The sequence below is a fragment of the Trematosphaeria pertusa genome, assembly GCF_010094035.1.
Source record: "Trematosphaeria pertusa strain CBS 122368 unplaced genomic scaffold BU26scaffold_3, whole genome shotgun sequence".
In the NCBI taxonomy this organism is placed as follows: domain Eukaryota; kingdom Fungi; phylum Ascomycota; class Dothideomycetes; order Pleosporales; family Trematosphaeriaceae; genus Trematosphaeria; species Trematosphaeria pertusa.
In genome coordinates, this window is record NW_022987214.1 from 1,827,448 (window position 1) to 1,845,846 (window position 18,399).

At 53.6% G+C, this 18,399-nt stretch overlaps 9 protein-coding genes across 9 annotated transcripts; 5 read left to right on the forward strand and 4 right to left on the reverse strand.

The window, feature by feature from the left end:
- Window positions 1–79: 79 nt before the first annotated feature.
- On the forward strand, window positions 80–1,080 carry BU26DRAFT_515771 (zinc-binding CMP/dCMP deaminase). The gene is made up of 3 exons (XM_033828158.1): window positions 80–493; window positions 575–887; window positions 941–1,080. Exons 1-2 carry the CDS (start codon window positions 335–337, stop codon window positions 749–751), a joined length of 336 nt encoding a protein of 111 aa, XP_033688416.1. The 5' UTR covers window positions 80–334; the 3' UTR covers window positions 752–887; window positions 941–1,080.
- BU26DRAFT_515773 (uroporphyrinogen decarboxylase) lies at window positions 843–2,328 on the reverse strand. The gene is made up of 4 exons (XM_033828159.1): window positions 2,161–2,328; window positions 1,576–2,111; window positions 1,135–1,525; window positions 843–1,087 (listed from the first exon to the last, which is right to left on the reverse strand). The coding sequence occupies exons 1-4, from the start codon at window positions 2,168–2,170 to the stop codon at window positions 1,017–1,019; spliced, it is 1,008 nt and encodes a 335-aa protein (XP_033688417.1). The 5' UTR covers window positions 2,171–2,328; the 3' UTR covers window positions 843–1,016.
- BU26DRAFT_222487 (DNA mismatch repair protein MutS) lies at window positions 2,322–5,856 on the forward strand. The gene is made up of 4 exons (XM_033820771.1): window positions 2,322–2,863; window positions 2,908–3,006; window positions 3,056–3,893; window positions 3,941–5,856. Exons 1-4 carry the CDS (start codon window positions 2,492–2,494, stop codon window positions 5,641–5,643), a joined length of 3,012 nt encoding a protein of 1,003 aa, XP_033688418.1. The 5' UTR covers window positions 2,322–2,491; the 3' UTR covers window positions 5,644–5,856.
- A 1,962-nt stretch (window positions 5,857–7,818) lies between these two features.
- Window positions 7,819–8,891, forward strand: BU26DRAFT_222538 (NAD(P)-binding protein). The gene has a single exon (XM_033820772.1). It carries the CDS (start codon window positions 7,931–7,933, stop codon window positions 8,729–8,731), a length of 801 nt encoding a protein of 266 aa, XP_033688419.1. The 5' UTR covers window positions 7,819–7,930; the 3' UTR covers window positions 8,732–8,891.
- Window positions 8,797–10,933, reverse strand: BU26DRAFT_222544 (uncharacterized protein). Its single transcript, XM_033820773.1, has 3 exons — window positions 10,687–10,933; window positions 8,911–10,641; window positions 8,797–8,855 (listed from the first exon to the last, which is right to left on the reverse strand). The coding sequence occupies exons 1-2, from the start codon at window positions 10,768–10,770 to the stop codon at window positions 8,917–8,919; spliced, it is 1,809 nt and encodes a 602-aa protein (XP_033688420.1). The 5' UTR covers window positions 10,771–10,933; the 3' UTR covers window positions 8,797–8,855; window positions 8,911–8,916.
- A 129-nt stretch (window positions 10,934–11,062) lies between these two features.
- On the reverse strand, window positions 11,063–13,391 carry BU26DRAFT_222570 (uncharacterized protein). The gene is made up of 2 exons (XM_033820774.1): window positions 12,443–13,391; window positions 11,063–12,317 (listed from the first exon to the last, which is right to left on the reverse strand). The coding sequence occupies exons 1-2, from the start codon at window positions 12,934–12,936 to the stop codon at window positions 11,108–11,110; spliced, it is 1,704 nt and encodes a 567-aa protein (XP_033688421.1). The 5' UTR covers window positions 12,937–13,391; the 3' UTR covers window positions 11,063–11,107.
- Window positions 13,392–15,214: 1,823 nt separating this feature from the next.
- BU26DRAFT_515777 (F-actin capping protein, beta subunit) lies at window positions 15,215–16,398 on the reverse strand. Its single transcript, XM_033828160.1, has 5 exons — window positions 16,312–16,398; window positions 15,963–16,262; window positions 15,800–15,879; window positions 15,431–15,748; window positions 15,215–15,376 (listed from the first exon to the last, which is right to left on the reverse strand). The coding sequence occupies exons 1-5, from the start codon at window positions 16,335–16,337 to the stop codon at window positions 15,303–15,305; spliced, it is 798 nt and encodes a 265-aa protein (XP_033688422.1). The 5' UTR covers window positions 16,338–16,398; the 3' UTR covers window positions 15,215–15,302.
- A 113-nt stretch (window positions 16,399–16,511) lies between these two features.
- BU26DRAFT_222604 (uncharacterized protein) lies at window positions 16,512–16,903 on the forward strand. The gene has a single exon (XM_033820775.1). It carries the CDS (start codon window positions 16,598–16,600, stop codon window positions 16,832–16,834), a length of 237 nt encoding a protein of 78 aa, XP_033688423.1. The 5' UTR covers window positions 16,512–16,597; the 3' UTR covers window positions 16,835–16,903.
- Window positions 16,904–17,382: 479 nt separating this feature from the next.
- Window positions 17,383–18,262, forward strand: BU26DRAFT_601547 (uncharacterized protein; the record flags this gene model as incomplete). The annotated part of the gene is made up of 3 exons (XM_033835267.1): window positions 17,383–17,499; window positions 17,547–17,871; window positions 17,926–18,262. 3 exons carry the CDS (start codon window positions 17,383–17,385, stop codon window positions 18,036–18,038), a joined length of 555 nt encoding a protein of 184 aa, XP_033688424.1. The 3' UTR covers window positions 18,039–18,262.
- Between the last annotated feature and the right edge of the window lie 137 nt (window positions 18,263–18,399).

Genomic DNA, 18,399 nt, shown 5'->3' on the forward strand with positions numbered 1-18,399 from the left:
CTGCCGCCTTGCGCGCCGTGAAAGCGCCCAACGCCTGCGCAAACTATCTACACGCTCGGGGAAGCGCGTGAAAGGCAAATACTTCGATTCCAGTGATGCGGGCAGCGGCAAAAGGGAGTTCAGAAGCCTGGCGCGTTCGCTCTCCGCAGTCCCAGGAAAGAGCCATCGAGCCGCACTAGCATCGGCTCCTCCGCCAATCAGAGTGCGTCTGGAGACGCTCCACAACACCCTGGCGAGGTCTGCATCCACGATGATGATCTCGAGACCCGTGTTTGCTCGCTGCCCACAGTCACTCCATTAGTCCCACTACCTGGAATCTTCTACGCCCTTCGCCATGGAAACAGACACCGGCTTCAAGGCTGCTTTGGAAGAAGCGCAAAAAGGCAGCGATGAGGGCGGCGTGCCCATCGGCGCTGCGCTGGTGGCTGCGGATGGCAAGGTGCTGGGGCGTGGCCACAATATGCGCATCCAGAAGAGCAGTGCCACACTTCATGTATGTATGTCGGTAATCAAAGAGGCTGGCTGCCTAGCTGCGACCGCATTGCGTGCCTTCCTGACCGTATTTGGTTCCCAGGCTGAAATTTCCGCTCTGGAAAATGCCGGACGGCTGTCGGCTGCTTCGTACCGCGGCGCTACAATGTATACAACTCTCTCACCATGTGACATGTGCACGGGCGCTTGTATCATGTACAAGATCAAGCGAGTGGTGATTGGTATGATCCTCCCAGCCTTCTCTTTGTTGCCGTGTTGATGATGTTAGGCGAGAATAAAACCTTTGTTGGAGGCGAGGATTATCTGAAGCAGAAAGGCATCGAGGTTGTAGTGCTGCAGAATAAAGACTGCCAAGAGCTGATGAAGAATTTCATTCAGGAGAAGCCTGGAGACTGGTCGGTCATACCTGTATTGCCGTTAGAGTGCCCTGATACTGACTGCTTGCCAGGAATGAGGATATCGGCGAAGAAGGCAAGTGATCCGAGGGAATCGGTAGCATGCAATGTCCGAATTAGTATTGTACACTATGTTGTATATTTGTGGATCTCTTCGAAGAAGAATTTTAGATCGTCGGGCTTTGCAAATGGTGTTATGCCTGGACGCGGTCAGCATGGCAAGGAAGCATATAAAAAGAATGCATACCATGACCGAGATTAGCAATCCACCCCTGTTTGCCTCCGCCGAAGCCAGCGACCATCTCCTTGACAACAGCCGTGATGGCTTCCTTGTCGCCGTACAACACACCAGGATCCGCGTTACCTTGGACCGTCTTCCCCTTAGAGCGCGCGATCTTGTACGCCTCAGCGGGATCGTGGAGCCAGTCCAAGCCGACAACGTCGTAGTTGGACTCGCACAAATCCCCCAGTGCGTACCACGCCCCCTTGGCAAACACGGTCATCGGTACCCGCTCAAGTCCGAGCTCTTGTAGCCGGTTTGGTAAGTTGTCGGCGATGTGTTTCAGATATGGGAGCGCGAAAGTCTTGAAGGAGGAAGGAGAGAGCTCGCCGGCCCACGAGTCGAAGACTTGGATCATCTATTCCGATTAGCATCGAGGCCAGCATCTCTAGGAAGGTGTGTGCTTGCCTGTGCTCCAGCTTGCACCTGCAAAGCTAGATACTCCACACAAAGTTCTGCAATCTTCTGAAGCAGGGCCTTGCTTTCTTCTGGGTACTTGAAGATCCAAGTCTTTGCCTGTATGAACATCTTGCTTCCTCCGCCTTCCACCATATAGCTCAATAGCGTCCATGGAGCTCCGCAGAAGCCCAATAGAGGTACCCGCCCTGCCAGTTTCTGCCTCGTGAGTGTTATGGCATTATAGACATAATCCAGTGATTCCTTGACGTCCACCTTGCGCTCCATTATTTCCTGGTATTGCTTGTCCTCTGGTGTCTGTAGCGGGTCCGGAAAGTGCGGTCCCTTCTTATCCACCATTATGACTTCCATACCCATCGCCTGCGGTATCACCAGAATGTCGGAGAATATTATGGCGGCATCGATGAGCCCCTCAAATCGTTCGATCGGTTGGAGTGTTAGGGTGGAGGCGATTTCGGGCGAGCGACAGCATTCGAAGAAATCATGGCTTCCTTTGGCTTCGTGGTATTCCGGGAGATATCGTCCGGCTTCACTATCGTTAGACGTATATACTTCGTAGGACAGCATGGTACTGACCTTGACGCATCACCCAAATGGGCGGGCGTTCCACCTTTTCTCCTACTCAATTGATTAAACGTGTCATTGAACACTGTGAGAGAGGCTTCCTGTACCTCTTGCCGTCCGGAGAAGCAAATCGTTTTTCAGAGGCTCGAATTGGGGTGCCATTTTTGTGGTAGAGTAATGCGTCTGAGACTTCGCGACAGTTGTTCGGCGTTGTGGCGTGCACCCGAAAGCTGCCCCGCATTTGCGCTAGCCGTATCGGGTCGGGTACTTCACAGGGGGCAGACGCGACACCGAAGGTCCATCGCGGCCTCCTTCAACTCACCCGGTTTCTTCATCAAGTATCATGCTTTCGAGGCGTACTCGATGCCTGGCTAAGCTTTCCACTGGAACGCCACTGAGATACTCAAAGCTCGTGCATCGGACCTATCTTACCTCTTCATCTGCCTCGCTCGTTAGCTTGACACGGTCGAGGAACGACTCACGTGCAAATCATCTCGCACAGCGGAGATGGCATCAAGTCACACAAGTCCGCAGCGTAAAGACAAAGTCCACATTGAGCCTCAACGACATTCCTCAAGGCACGATCGAGGTTGATTCGCTTCCTCCCGAAGACGATGGCGAGCCAGAGTACCCGCCGTTATTGCAGCAAGTGCGCAACAACATGCTCAAGTTCGGCCATTGTGTGCTGCTGACGAGAGTTGGCGGGTTCTACGAGGTACGGATGCTGGTTTCTAAGTGACGCTTTGCTAATCTCGTCAGCTGTACTTTGAACACGCCGACGAATTCGCACCCCTCCTGAATCTGAAGAGGTCGAAGAAGAGGCTTATGAAAGGCAGCAAGAAGCCGGCAGTTCCTATGGTGAGTGTGCACATACTATGCTGCGTCGAGGTTGGTCTGACTCGTAGAGGCTGGTTTCCCTGCATACCAACTAGATCGCTACCTCAAGATTCTAGTACAGGACCTGAACAAGCACGTCGCCATCAGCGACGAATTTCTTAACGATGTGCCGAAGAAGGCAAAGGGTGAACCCGCCTACACTCGGAGAGTATCGCGCATCGTCACCCCAGGAACGCTCATCGATGAGCACTTCATGGATCCATGGGAGAACAACTATCTCCTCAGCATCCACGTTGACCCCAAAGCCCTCCAAAAGGAGAAGGCAGTCAAAGTCAGTCCGGGTAGCTCCGATGTCTCCTCGGTCCTTAATCTCCCACGAACCGAAGTCGGACTCGCTTGGATCGACCTTTCCAGCGGAGACTTCATGACTCAAAGTACGGACATTGCGTCTCTACCGACAGCAGTAGCTCGGATCAAGCCGCGAGAAATCGTATTGGACAGCATCTTCGAGCAGGAAGAGCATTCGCGGATCGTATCTATCTTGCAAGAGGACGGACACATCATTACATTTCAAGAGCCTTCCAAGCAGCCTTTAATGGTAAAGGATTGGATTCCAATGCTAGAAGACGTTGTTGATGACTTTGATACGGCCAATTTCAACCCTAGCGAGGTGGCTGCCGGAGGGTCACTGCTACACTACGTCAAACATCAGCTTCTTGGTTCAAGGACGCGTCTCCAGACTCCCGTACGACATCAAGCCGGGGAGCACATGAGCATCGATAAGAACAGCCTGCGAGCGCTTGAGATTAGGAGTACCATACGCGATGGAACGTATGAGGGAAGCTTGCTGCACTCTCTAAAGAAAACTGTCACAAAGAGCGGCACTAGGCTCTTGACCCAAAGGCTCTGTGAGTGCGCACCGCTTGGCTTGCTATAGACTACTGACGTAGGACAGCTGCACCGTCCATGTCCTTACCTACTATCAACGACAGACTGGACTTGGTGGAGGAGATGATCGAGTATCCGCAACTTCGACAGGACGTAGTGGCCCTGCTTGGGCACACGTTCGACTCGCTTCGCCTGGTAACGAAGTTCACGGTCGGCCGTGGAGACGCAGACGACCTAATGGAGCTTTCGAAAACAATCCTGACGACGGCGGAAATTCTTCATATCCTGAAAGATCACTCTATCTCAAGGAACGCTGTCCCGATAGATCCAGCAAAGCATGCGACAGAAAGTAGACGACGGCAGTGTCTTCCAGCATTGCAGAAGCGATTCGAGCTAGGAATGCCTCTAGAGCTGGCAAAACACATTCAGGATGCCATAGATGAAGAAGGCTTATCCGAATACCACCGTCTCGAGGACAACGAAGCCGCCGAGATGGAAGAATTTGCTCAAGACGTATTAGGGCGAGAGGGCGGCGAAGACGACCTAAAGCAGATGCCAAAGCGGATCCAACCAAAACCTCACATGATAGCGCCTAGCTTCAAGAGTGCTACGGATGGCCGCGATGATGTCTGGATAATGAAGCGAAACGCAAGTAAGACACTACAGCGACTACATGAAACACTAGATTCTATGGCCGAAAGCAAGACGCGACTCGAGAATGAGCTGCGCCAGAAGCTGGGCGCAGATAGCCTAACGTTGAAATGGACTCCAAATCTAGCGCACATCGCACACGTCAAGGGCAAAGACGTCTCTCGGGTTACTGCTCAATATCCCAAAAGTTTGAGTAGCAGCAAGTCTACACGATCTTTCCAGGTGCCGGAATGGACGCAGCTGGGCGCACAGCTTGACAAGACACGATTCCATATTCGCAACGAAGAACAGCGAGTCCTCGGTGCGCTTCGCGAAGATGTCGTTCGTAATTTGGTAAAGCTGCGACGCAATGCAGCCGTTCTGGATGAGCTTGACGTAGCCTGTGCCTTCGCCGGCCTGGCGGTAGAAAAGGGTTTCGTGAGGCCTATGTTAAACTCCAGCACTTCGCACAATATCGTCGGCGGCCGACATCCCGTTGTAGAGACCGGACTCAGCGGGCAAGGCCGGAAGTTTGCTCCCAATGACTGCTTACTTGGGGACAAAGAACGCATTTGGTTGATCACAGGACCGAACATGGCAGGGAAGAGTACCTACCTTCGCCAAAATGCCCTCATATCCATTCTAGCCCAGACCGGCTCCTTTGTGCCAGCCGAATACGCAGAGATTGGCTTGGTCGATAAGGTCTTCAGTCGCGTGGGCTCAGCAGACAACCTGTACCAGGACCAATCTACGTTTATGGTTGAGATGCTCGAAACCGCGCAAATTCTCAAAGAAGCAACGCCCCGGTCTTTCGTCATCATGGACGAGGTAGGTAGAGGGACGACGCCTGAAGATGGTATTGCAGTGGGCTATGCTTGCCTGCACCATCTCTACCACGTCAACCAATGTCGTACGCTATTTGCGACTCACTTTCACGCTTTAGCAGATATGACGAGGGACTTTGAGAAGCTCGGTTGCTATTGCAATGACGTTTCTGAAGAGGCAGATGGCACGTTCTCTTATGTGCATCGGCTGCGGAAGGGTGTGAATCGGCAGAGCCATGCATTGAAGGTTGCTAGAGTTGCAGGTACGCCAATTTTTTCCTTTTCTTCTTGCTTTAGCACAAGAAGTCAACCCTAACACCAAACTGCTGCTATGGCAATTTCAGTGTGGCATTGATCAAATTGGAACGACAGCAGCTTAAGCAGATCCCCACTGGTTCAAGGATGCTACGTTGCAGTGCTCAGGCTGCTGGATGCGCCACTAGCAATTACCCACACTAATGGTTTACTGTAGGCCTTCCTGAAGATGCCATAGCAGTCGCTGCCCGGGTCCTAGAGAAACTAAGACCGACCGTCTCTCAGCATGGAGAAAGCGCGAACCAACCACGACCACTCCACAGACAAGCTGCCACAGCTTAATGTACTCGACTCTTGGAGCATCAACTATACTCCATCCCATCGCTATCACTATCGCTACCGCCCTCCGAGTCGCTCTCCGCTTCAACACACCAGGTTGCCTTTATCGATTTCATTGAGCGGCGACGAGATATACTTTTTATCAACATGGGCCGGCGAAAACCGCAGTTCCGTCCGCTGACGATATACCCCAACTGTCCCCCAATTCGTGAATATTCCCGCGCGCTGTTCCCGCTCATGACAGCCCCGTCTCGTCTGCGTTATCTTCGCCAGCGGACTCAAACCCAGAGCCAACCATCGGTAGCCTCCCGGGTGTTACGAAAGGGGCTATCCCAGCGGCGTAATGCCACTTTGCTCAGTATACAGAGGGAGCTATGCTCAACGCTGCCCACTCACTCGCTATCGCGAACAACACAACCAGAGCTGCCTCCCTCGCGACCCAGAGGACTATTGCCTCCAACTCCTCCGGCCACGACACCGACGCAAGCCGACTATCCAGATTCTGGATGGTCATCAATGCCCAGCACCCCACCGTCACCCTTGGAAAGCTCAGAGCTGCCACTCCCAGAGTGGCCCTTGTGGTCGCCTCCACCGTTGGCGCTTTCTCCACTAGATCCCTCGTCACCACCAAAGCGACGGAAAGAGCCACCGGTAGCCCCATTCCTCGCTCTACCACCCCCCGCACTCTCTGTTCCGCCCGTGTCTCCACGCCACAGACTCTGGACAACAGCACCGTCGTTGCCGGCCACTCTTCTGATCGAGTTCCCGCACTTGCGTTTTCTTGGCGTACCGCCTTGTGTACTATGTATTAAAGCCGGTGGTACTGGGATTGAGAGCCATCCGAATGCCCCTCCTGATCCAGAGGTTGATACACAGATTCTTGACCGGCCGATGCCGGGGCGTGGGCCGGACAGACTTTGCGTTGTGTGCTGGAACAGAGGGTGTGAACTCTGTCGAGCGTGTGAGCCACCTCTGCATACCGAGGGCGGCGGAGAGTAGGGCGAAGAGGATCTAGACTCGGTGGAATGTGGTTGTAAGAATGCTGTATGGGTTGCTAAGTTCGAGTTCTTGATCCAACACGGTCTAAGGCCTTTGGCTTTTGTTCTCTGATTATCAATTTTTTTTTCTTGCGGCTTTGGGAGCCATCATAAGCGTTGCGCTTGATAGTAGCGAGGCTGGACTTCGTTGTAGTATACTTGTATCAATATGAAAGCCGCAGAATGGTGAGGGCCTTCCGCTCTAGACCATACCTTGTATCATTCGTCCTTCTAGCACTAGCGACAGATCGGCTTCCAGCTCTCCAAGTCACTCTACATGTCGGCTCTAGCAGGCTCGCAGGCTGTCACTTTGCTCGTCGTACGTGAAGGAAGTCCTGCAGTGCCTAATAATCCACAATGTACCCCGACAGCGAGTACGACTCTGAAACCTGTCAGCAAAGCCAAATTCCGTTCTCGCAGCCCCTCTAACGCGAACTACCATATCAAAGCCATAGCATGCACCTATTCCTTTCCGTCAATCATACTTTGCTTCCCGACACTACACAGCGCGACCAGTCGGCCACAGCTTCTGCGCACCTGGTCCAAACACCCCGCCGTGCCGCCAGCCACCCCGCTCGTGCATAAGCGAGCCCGCTCTCCACTCCCCGGCCACTCCACTCCACCCGTCATCGATGCCCATGTGGTGTCACGATGGCGAATTGTCAGCGTCTAGCGGAATGGCTGGCGGGGACGAGAGGGCTCGGACGGCGCGCGCAGGCTAACCCCGCTAACTGGGCACGGGGGACATTGGCGGAGACTGTTCTCGTCCGGTGGTGCCGTGCACGGTTCGGGATTTGCACATAGATAGACTGCGGGGGGAGTATAAAAGCGATGGTGTAGTCTGTGGGAGTACCCAAGCAGTTCAAGTTCATTGATTGATTCAATCCACTCGAGTAGTACACAGAAAAGCCTAGCTTCCTACAATTCCAGCCCTTCACGCCCAACGACAGCATTACACAGAATCCAGCCCAAATGGCACAACACCCAAACCGCCTTGAAAACGCCCACGTGGTGGTCTTTGGTGGCACCTCCGGCATCGGCTACGCCGTCGCCAGCATGGCCCTCTCCAACGGCGCCCACGTCACCATCTCCGGCTCCACCCAACCCAAGGTAGACACCAAGGTTCAGGCCCTCTGCTCCCTGTACCCTTCCGCCCCTCCACAAAAAGTGTCTGGCCACGCCGTCGACCTCGCTGACACCGAAAACCTCGAGGGAAACTTGACAACCTTCTTCGACAAAGCGACCCAGAACGGCGCGCAGCCGGTCGACCACATAGCCTTCACATCAGGCGATGCCTTGAACATCCCCACAATAAGCAACGTCACGCCCGAAACGGCATTGCATGCGTTCAAAGTGCGCTATCTTGGGGCCTCGCTAATCGCCAAAGTCCTCACCAACAACCCGCAATACATGCCGCGGGCCGCGTCGTCCAGCTTCACGCTGACCTCGGGGACCAACTGCGCGAAGCCGTCTCCAGGGTTTACGTTCGGGACGACGGTTGGGTCTGCCATGGAGGGACTGAGCCGCGGGTTGGCCGTTGATATGAAGCCGATTCGCGTCAATGTTGTGAGTCCCGGGGCGATCCAGACGGAGATGTTGCAAGGGTTTATTGATAAGATGGGGCCGACGTTGACGGAGCAGTGGAAGAAGGCGAGTTTGCTGGATGGTATTGGGCAGCCCGAGGATACGGCGGAGGCGTACGGGTATATCATGAAGGATCGGTTCATTACTGGGGAGAGGGTTAACACAGATGGCGGGAGGTTGCTTGTTTGATGGCTCCGGCGGCCTGGCGTAGAATTCGGGTTGTTGGCGGTGCCGAAGGTTTTGGTGGTCTGAGAGGGAGAGATCCTGGGATTCGACGAAGGCTGGTCAATCGTTTCGGAGTCGAATTTCGCTGCTCTTTGGGTTTTAGCATAGCACTACTACGCATACAAGAGCCTGGAGATCCTTACGCATTTTTATGTGACCGTTAGCCCTATCTTGGCAACCTCTTCTTGAACATGTCGCCACTTGGAGCAGTCAGCCATCAGTCCTCTGAATCCCCTATCCTTCAAATCCACCACGCTCTCCTTACTCCTCTTCACATCATGCTCAAGCCCCAACTTGAACTTCATTCCAAGGAACTTATACATATCAGTCATTCTTTCAAAGAGGAGGGTGAACAGCTCAATATCTGATTCGAAGCTTTCGTCGCCAGTGATGCGCCACTGGATCACCAGAACACAAGCGGCGACGTACAGAGAGGAGCCGATGTGTGCGTTAAGGAGCAGATCGATGGATGTTTGGGCGGCGTCTTTAATTATCTGCACCGTGTTCCTCGCGGCTATTATGGCGCGCGTGAAACACTCGTTTGCGGTGGGGCGGTCCACGAACGAAGCGCAGCGGTAATGTAGTAGTATCGTCATTGTGTTCAGCGTCAGGTTCAGCCAGATGACGTGGCCTCTATCCTCTGCTGCTGCATCTAGAACGGAGGTAGCAGTGCGTGGGAGACTGAGACGGAATTTAACGATGCAAACATCCAGCTCATCGTTCTGCTCGGCGTACTCGGGGCTATTTGGTGTGAGGTGGAGGGAATGTATTAGTTCGGCGACCCGGCCGAGTAAGACGTGGGCTATAGCGATGTAGTGGAATAGGTTGAGGGGTTCCTTTGCAGATGAAGATGAGGCATTCAAGCTTTTTAAGTTCGTCGTGAAAGCCGTGTTCTTGACCGCGCCTATTTCAGTCTCGGAAGTCATGTCCTGGAAGATGGAATTCGCAACCGGGATGTCTACCTTGAATTGACGTTCATCGATCGCGAACGGCCACGCTGTGGGCCACGAGGAATTCCGATCCCACATGAAGAGCAGCCAAAGCGTGCGTCTGTATTCTTCTTTCTCAACAGCCGTTTTGCCCCCTTCTCTCTCCAGGTCGTAAAATTTCTCATGGTCGACATGGATGCCCATCATCATCGCCGGGTAAGAGTCCATCCGATGCATACTATGCGCCACAGCTTGCCTCCATGCCTTTCCAAGAAACAACCAGCTCGCCGAGAAGTCGCCGATGGTAAAGGCATGAACGACCAAGCAAAGCACTGCCTGAATGGTGCGCAGCGCCGGGTGCGGTCGGCGGTTGGTCAGCTCGTATGTGAACTTGGCCTGTTCGTACCAGTCATTCTGGCGATTCTTGATGCTTGGATCAGGATGGTATGTCGATGCCAGACAGCAGATTGCATAGAGCAACAATGGCGCGTGGGTCTGGATCTCGTGGTTCCGTAGCTGTGTCATGAACGTGGCCTTGTGGAAGCAAGGGAACATATAGTAGAGCCGTTCGAAAAAGATATCGACCAACTCAATCAGGACGTCATCGGACGGAAGCCCAGCGTTGGCGAAGATGTCTTGCTCAAGGTCGATTCCATTCGAAGTCTCCACGCTTTCCTGCCCTGTTCTCGGCGTCGGATAACCCGCCTGTAAGGAGGTATTGTCTTGCAGTCCAGGCGCTGGTAAATCGAAATTCATGCCAGGGAACTGCATGAAGCCCATGGCTCCTTCCTGTCCAAAACCGGGAGGAATAATAGGCTGGCCCCCGAACAGCGTCCCAGCATACTGAGTGGGCGGTGCATAATCCTCAACCCTGTTCGATGCAGGTATCGTATACTCGCATCTCAAGCCCCATTTCTTGCACAAAGCACATGTAGGTCGTTCTCCCTATAAGAGTCAGCGGAAGTCCATGCACGCATTTCTCTATCATACATCGCACCGCTTCTTTCGCTGCCGGCAGCTCTTGCATGCCTGTTTCCTTTTCGATACAGATGTGGGCCCCGTCAGAGGCTGCATGTTGAACCCTGGTGATAACGTGACTGCGTGCACGAAGTAATGGACAGGGTAAGAGCTGGGATCAGGAAGAGGCAGAGGCAGCTCAAGGCATTTGTCGGCAACTATTCCGTGTCGGGGTTTCTTCCTAGAGAGGAGCTGTGCCTGCCTGCCGGCTTGGTGTTGGAGTCTGAAGTCCGATGGATGCGTCAGCAGCCGATGTGAAGTGAGGATGCACGGAGTTAGCTCGGAGTTAATCTACGCCTTCTGGTTGGTCACACATGCTGCACACGGTTCGTCCATGATCTCGAGACACTCAGTGCTCTCAAAAGGTCTGTCTGGTTTCTGCTGGGAGTAGAAATCATGAGACTAACTTATAAATATCCCCGCTCGTCAACATCTCGTACACGTTCCCAATTCGGTCCCCAACCACATACAATGAATCCGCCCTGCTATCCAACTGCTCCCACACATTCGGAGTTCCCGTATACCGCCAAATGCTCCCGTCTCCATGCCGACTGTACAGATACAAACCATTCGCGTAGATACCCACACTGCCCGCATCCTCGATAATGTTCCAGAAATACTCGTCCATGTTCAGCCAGACGACTGTCCCGTCGCTCTGCAGCTTGTAGAACTCCTCGCCTCCGACGGCGATTTGCTTGTTCGCCGCATTCTGGTCAACGACTTGCCAACCGTCGCTTGTGTAAGGCCATAATGAGCGCACGAGATCGCCGTTGGTGAGAAGACTCCAGAGGGTTTTGGAGTCGGTAACGGCGATTTGTTGGGAGAGCTGGGCGGAGGGTTGGGCAACGGTGGTCCATGATGTACCTGAGCCCGACCACCGGGCTATCCAACCATCTTTCCGTCGTACGTATACTTGGTCGGCAGCAGCGATGACTTCGAGGACGTTAGAGGATGGTGCGCCTATGTACTGCCAATTCTGACCCGTTCCGGTATATTTGTATGTGCTTCCATCGGTGTGGCGCTGATACAGGTTACCACCCGAGCCTGCGATTTGCACAGTATCTTTGTTGTTGTCTACGCTCGTCCAAGTGCCGCTCGGGCTATACCACAGCACCTGGCCGGTAGATCGAAGTTGGTAAAGCCCATCGATGATACCCGGACTTGAAGTAGACGAGACCTGTATAATGTTTTTCTTGGTAGCGGCGCTCACGTCTATCCTATTCCAGCGCGGATTCTTCCACCCGTAGACGCCGTGGATCGCAGCCTGGTCGTCGGGATGCGGCTGGCGAATCATACCCAAGTAAACAGCGAACATGATTGCTTCCTCCACTTTGCTGTGGCTCAGCCCTAGCGAGTGCCCGATTTCATGGGTGGCGGTGAAATTGAATAGTCTGTCATCACTCCAGTTGTAGTCGTCATTAAAGGTGATGTTGATAAGGCCAGAGGAGAGCGAAAGACCATCTGCGATCATATTGGTGAAAGCATAGGCGTTCTCGCTGGGGCCCATCGACCTGAATTTTATGTGGATGTCCGCCCGCGGTGCGCTTGGAGGGGCCTGCGAAATTGAGACAGGTACATATTGACTCCACTGCGCGAAGGCGGCGCTTCAATCTGTTAGTGTGCATTGACAGAGAGACGAGACTGGGAAGCGAAATTGGAATACAGAGTAGCTATGACTAGACCGGAATTTGTGGGTGATGTGGAATTGAAATACACAAGATCTACTAACCTGACAATGGACCGCTGAAGCTCAGCAGGAAGGTCGGCAGTATAGTTGATGAAGCGGTAGGTGATGGGCGTATGGTCCCACTTTGGACCCCAGAGAACAAATCGCCTGTGCATATCCCCATCTTGCTTTGCATCGGTCTCGTTGTACGGCTGCTCTGTCCCACATCGCGGCTGGCTAAGTATAACATCCATATTTTGGTCGTATACACCTGTCTCTGGCTGTCGCAGAACCTTCTGAATCTTCCGTATAGCAGACGCGAACTTCGCATCGGGGATGGTCTCGCCGTGCTTCAGCCAGCCGTAAAGCTTGAAGAAATCGTGGACATTTTTCGATTGTTTCTTTCGGTCACCCGGCCATGAAGCAGACGGTTTCGGAGTAGGTGACGGCGAGGCGCTTGGAATGAGAGAGGTCTTGGCTGCAGTGCCATCTTTGACAGGCCCGGCCAAACAGCACGAGGTGACTCCGAGCAGGAAAGTAGCACCAAAAGCTCTCATCTTTGCGGTGCGTTCGGAGGCTTCCGGAGCAGTGGTAAACGGTGTTCATTCACCATCCGGGGCCCACAGTCCTGTCGATCCCTTTTTAATGGCGGAGATTGTGTTGATCAGATAACTCGAAGGGCAGATGGATCCAGGGATGGGAATGCGATGGCCTTATATCCAGGCGGGTGGAAAATGGCGCGAAACACTCCTACCCGTAAGGCGGATGCATATCATCCGTGTTAGGGCGGTGGTAGGCGTTATATGCGGATTTTGCAGTATACGATAATATCAGACGAGTTAATATACCAAGTCGCATTCGACCAGAAACAGTAAAAGATGGTGTCGCTCGTATTCGGTGTATGGGGAGTATTTCTCGGTACCGATCTCGCTCAGGTCTGGCTGGCTCGTATTGCAAGTATCCGGTCGATCATTTTGGAATATTGAGGTACTTTGAGTAAGATCCCAAAGTCGTTGCCACTGGCTCCGAGGACCTAACCCATGCGTGAATCCTGAGCATTGGCAATGTGAGGTTACCTTAATTTAGCGGCTGTACTATATACGCTGAGCAGATGATCTTCGCCAGCATCCGCAAGATCTGGTAGATTGTGCAGCTCTGGTGGGGTAAGAATTGCAGAGATTGGACCACGTTATATTTGAAACTCCCGGAGAATTGTAACGTTGCCGAGACTCCATACGAGTATTGCCGGTGAGGATACCTTGGGCGAAGAAGACAACAAAGATACTCAACGATGTCCGGAATACTCGCCACGCTGCAGTTGCGATGTCAGAGTCGCTGCTTTCGGACGCAAACAGATGTTGCAAACCCTCAGGCGGCGTTTAAGAGGGTTGAGCTAGAATCGCTGAACTTTGCCAGCAGATCTTCGTATCTGACACTATACGAGAGATTGCAAGGACATTCTCGGCCTTAGCGGAAGGGCCGGATTTCGTAATGAGACGGTCGGAGTGCTACGTGATGGCCATTTGGAGGTGAGCGAAGGAATAGCGCATCATCTAGGCTGTATCGGCCGTGCGTCCCATCGCGGGTGTTGCTAAGCCATGGCAAGTCATCTCTAAGACTATGCACGACAGTGCAAGGCCGTTCGGAAGGGTGGAGTGTTGGAATGTAGAATGGAAGTAGTGTAAGGTGGAAGCAAGAGCGAGACTGGGTAGCTGACATTTGGCAAGAGACGTAATGCGCTTTTCCTGTTTGAGTCTAGTCCACTTGGGCACCCGCAACATCACTCACGGCAGATATCATAACATCAACATAATTCCCAAAATTAACTAAGCTGAGATGTCCATTCTATATAACGAAAGCGCGAGACCATGACAGAACATCGATGGCCCGATAAGTATCCCAATGTAGGACCTAAATGTCTACCCAAGCATCGACCGTACCTAGCACGATCACAATGTAGTCAATGAAGGATTCACATCACCATTCCTGGTGAAGGAAAGCTGCTGCTTCTCCAGCTCCTCTATTGCGGTTTCTAGGGCACTTCAGCACCTTGAGAGATCACCAGCAAGGCACAACGGATCGCAAGTCTGTCTCGAGTCCATCTCCGGCTTCATCCCACAGCCACAGGTCGATGGTCCGGGCCGGGAGAGGCGACTTGAAGGAAGCGGCCATTCGATGCTGCTGCTGCTGCTGCGTCCAGGCAAGAGTACCCAGGCCCACTCTTCCTCACCGACTGGCCATTGTACATTCGAAGCGAGGAAGCCCTTGGAATCTCCGAAGACTCATTGGGGCAGTCTGTTGTAGCACGCTTGGCCGGTGGTTGTGACCTTCTACTAGCTATTTATTGTTAATTGGGGTGGGTGTAGTCGCTATTGAGCCGGACATTGAACGCTGATATTGTTAAACACCTCCGCAGCCCCTTGGTAACCAAAAACGGCCTCGATTTTGGGTTCATACACTCCAGCGGGCCGAAGGTACCCATAGCTTCCCGCAGATGTGCAGACGCAGGCTAGTGGAGGGCATTGGACACGCAGTTACTAGGAAAGCAGTGAAAGTGTAGTGTGGCCGTAGTACTCTTCCTAATTCCCCTAGCTTTTCCTCGTGAACATCTTCAGTGCTGTTCGTAGCAAAGTTCTGCCCCGCTCGACTGGCAGCAAGCCGACTTGTACATACCTAAAGCCGCAATTCTTTCTTTGCCTGCCGCAAGATATTCATTCCAGTGCTGCATGCCAGCCAGCTATTGGAGTTCCGGTATACAATTGAAACGGGAATAGAAAAGGCAGATGCAGTGGCAAGTCACAAAGTATGCCATGCGAAGGGCACACAAACGAGCAGGTTGAAGTCTCGAGCATGCCGTCGATGCCGAAAGTTGTTTGATTCGTGTTTGGGTCTACATCGTGCCGCCTGGGTAGGTTGTCGCCTCTCACCTTCCCATGCTGCTGATCATCTCCTTCTGCGTCGCCCTGTCCCTATTCGTCTGACTGAGCGGCGGGATACCTAAGAAGTCCGTCAGCGAGAATCTTCTTCCACGGCGTTTCCGTATTTCCATACTTCGCAGGTCGCCTACGACGTCTTTCGCCTTGCCAAAGTACACCTCCTGAAGCAGATTCCGCATCTTGAGCTCCATATCCTCAACCATTTTGCCGATGTTGGCGACGTGGGACGTGTCGTCTTCGACGGCCATGTCCTGCTCCACTTGGCGTACCATGTTGCCGGAGAGGTCGAGCCCGCCGAGCGCTTCGGAGTCGGTGCCGAGTGAGAGGATGACGGTAGAGGTGAGTTTGTAGTGGGCAGTGCGGGCGCGGTCTTGGGCGTCGAAAACGTGAATGCTGTCCCAGCTGCCGGAGCTCTTCGGTGTGGGGGATACGGCTGTCCTGGTCAGCATAACCACATGTGAGGGGTCATTCCAGGGAGACATACATTTCTTGAGTAGCACACAGCCAGCGAATCCATCGTCCATATCCCAGAGGTAAACGCTCGATATACCGCCCTCAAAGTATCTGCGCTCGTCAGCCCACGTTTCAGACGCGCTGACCCGCGTGTGCCTCTAGAAAGCTTCCGTCCAAGTCAAAATGCAACTCACAGCTCCCTGTATACGTCAAACGCCTCGTTGGCCTTGATCTCCATTTTCCTAATCCGATCGCTCGGCGTCACGCCCTCCTCAATGGGCGGCTCAAACTCATTGCTCCAAGGACTCCGCCAGCTATCGCCGTCGCGGTTGTAGTCGCAGCACAAGAAGTCGCGCTTCGTTTTGGAGCATTTCTTCACGGTAAGCGGGATATCAACGGATTCGAGGAGGTCTTCTTCGAGTGAGGGGTTTAATTCGATGATGTGGTCGACGTTCCGCTTGACGTCCTTGGGGTTGAGCCGCCGGAGCAGGTCGCTAGACGAAATTAGCAGGCAGGAGCTGAAGAAGGAGGAAAAGAGCTTACAGAGCGCTGTCTATGGGATCTGCCATGGTGCCAATTTCGTGCTGGGGTATGAACTGGTCAGAGATGCGGAGGGCTGGCGAAACAGCTCGGCCGTGCCCCTCCCACGCTGTGTCGGCGCACGAGTCAGGTTCCGCTCCGCCCATTTCGGTATGGCGCAGGCGCTGTGCCCGACCTCATGTAAACTCTACGCAACAGCAGCGGAGCTTTCGCACATGCAAGAGGTAGAGCAATAGAGAGGGACGGATATCCTCGCAATGCGCAGTCTTGGGCTCTTCCCTCATTCACCATGTTCGCGCAGCCGCGCCTTCCATTCTCGAGCATTCACTTCCTGGGAGCCGTCCTCATTCACCTTCATCGTCGCCTAGCTTTTCGGCATCAAGCTTTAACGCATCCATGCGGACGCCTTTGGAACTCTGACTCACCGCGGGGGCGGGAGCGGGAGCGGGAGCGCGGGAACGGAATTACTGGGCCTGCTGCGAGCTTCATTTCGAAGGCGCGATTGCTCACATTTCCGGCGGCATGAAACGTTAGGCCATGTATTGCAGTGATGGGTCATTTGCAGCCATCGATATCTCGCCCGTACTTTCAGGGGGATCATAATAATGCTCTGTAGTGGAACATCTCAGAAAGCTAGCATCGCTTTGGCCCTCGTCTGTACGGTTATGGGAAACTACTCAAGAGGACCGTCAGCGGGCAAATGTCCGTCACCTCCGTTTCACTTCCTCCAACCTCGACGCTACCGGCCTTACACCGCCTGATAAGATATGACGTCTGGACTGCGAATTCCAGCTCACCGTAGAAGCATAGATTAAGGTGAAGCTGTATTGTTCCCACATCCGCCACCATCATGTGGCATTTCCTCACACTCACCTTCACCTGCACTCCCTCTCCGCTAGCGTGGCACCATACGGGTATATAGACCTGCTGCCGCCCGCGTCCTGAGACCTTTCTTCTTCTTCCTACCACCGCTCTCGACCAACACTTCCAACCATCCTCGAACCACACCAGCTTCGCCCAAGCTTCCAACTTTACACCTCTTTCATACCCCCATCACCCTACCACAACTCCATAATGTCTGACACCGGAGACAACGCTGGTCAGGCCGCAGGCTCTGCTCCCCAGTTCACCGAACGCGAGATGCAGATGCTTGCATGGGCTATGCAGTCTCTTAAGTCCGGTCCCCCTGACGTACGTCATCCCCACACCCGCCTCTTGAGCACTTCTAACCAGCGCAGATTGACTACGAGAAGCTTGCTGGGTTCGCCGGCATGTCGAACCCCCGCTCTGCTTCCAATGCTTGGGCCAAGATCCGCACGAAGCTGAACGCTGCCGCTCCCACGGACGGCTCAGCACCCGCTGTGACTCCCAAGAAGGGCGGTGCCAAGAAGAAGGGTGCGGCCAAGGAGGAGAAGGGTGGTGATGCCACCGGCGCCGTCGCTGAGACTCCCAAGAAGACTCCTCGCAAGCGCACCACGAAGAAACAGGAGGTCGACGGCGAGACCTCCCCCAAGAAGAAGGGTCGCACTGCCAAGGCTAAGAAGGGTTCCGACGATGAGATGAGTAAGCGATGCCTCTGCCTTCACCTTCGATCCAAATTATGCTAACGCACCGCAGCCGACGTCAATGTCGAAGCCAAGGCTGAAGGCCCAGATGACTCCGATCTTCAGCCCAACGGCGAGAGCAAGGCCGATGCTGCCGCTGGAGCTGCGGATGAGGAGGAGGTGTAGATGCGCTCTTCATGAGCAGACCGAGGTTGTGCTGCCCTCACCCTTCACTTGCTGCAACTTTCTTACAACAGAAGTCGTTTAGACTCATCTTCTCACCAACTTAGTAGTCATCTCTTGACTTTTGACGGACTGCGTTGACCGGGGATCTGGGGCTCGAAGCGCATGGTATTGGCGCATTTCTATGGAACTCAGGTCTCTTCTCTAGAGGCGTAACGGAATTTCCCGGTGATTCAATGGGTCCCCAGGTAATAGATAATGCGTATCTCGATTGGACGGTTGGACATGACTGCAGCAGCTATCGTTGTCTGTGGTCGCTATCAACGGTCTTCGATGAAAAAATTCAATCTCTTTAACATCTCTT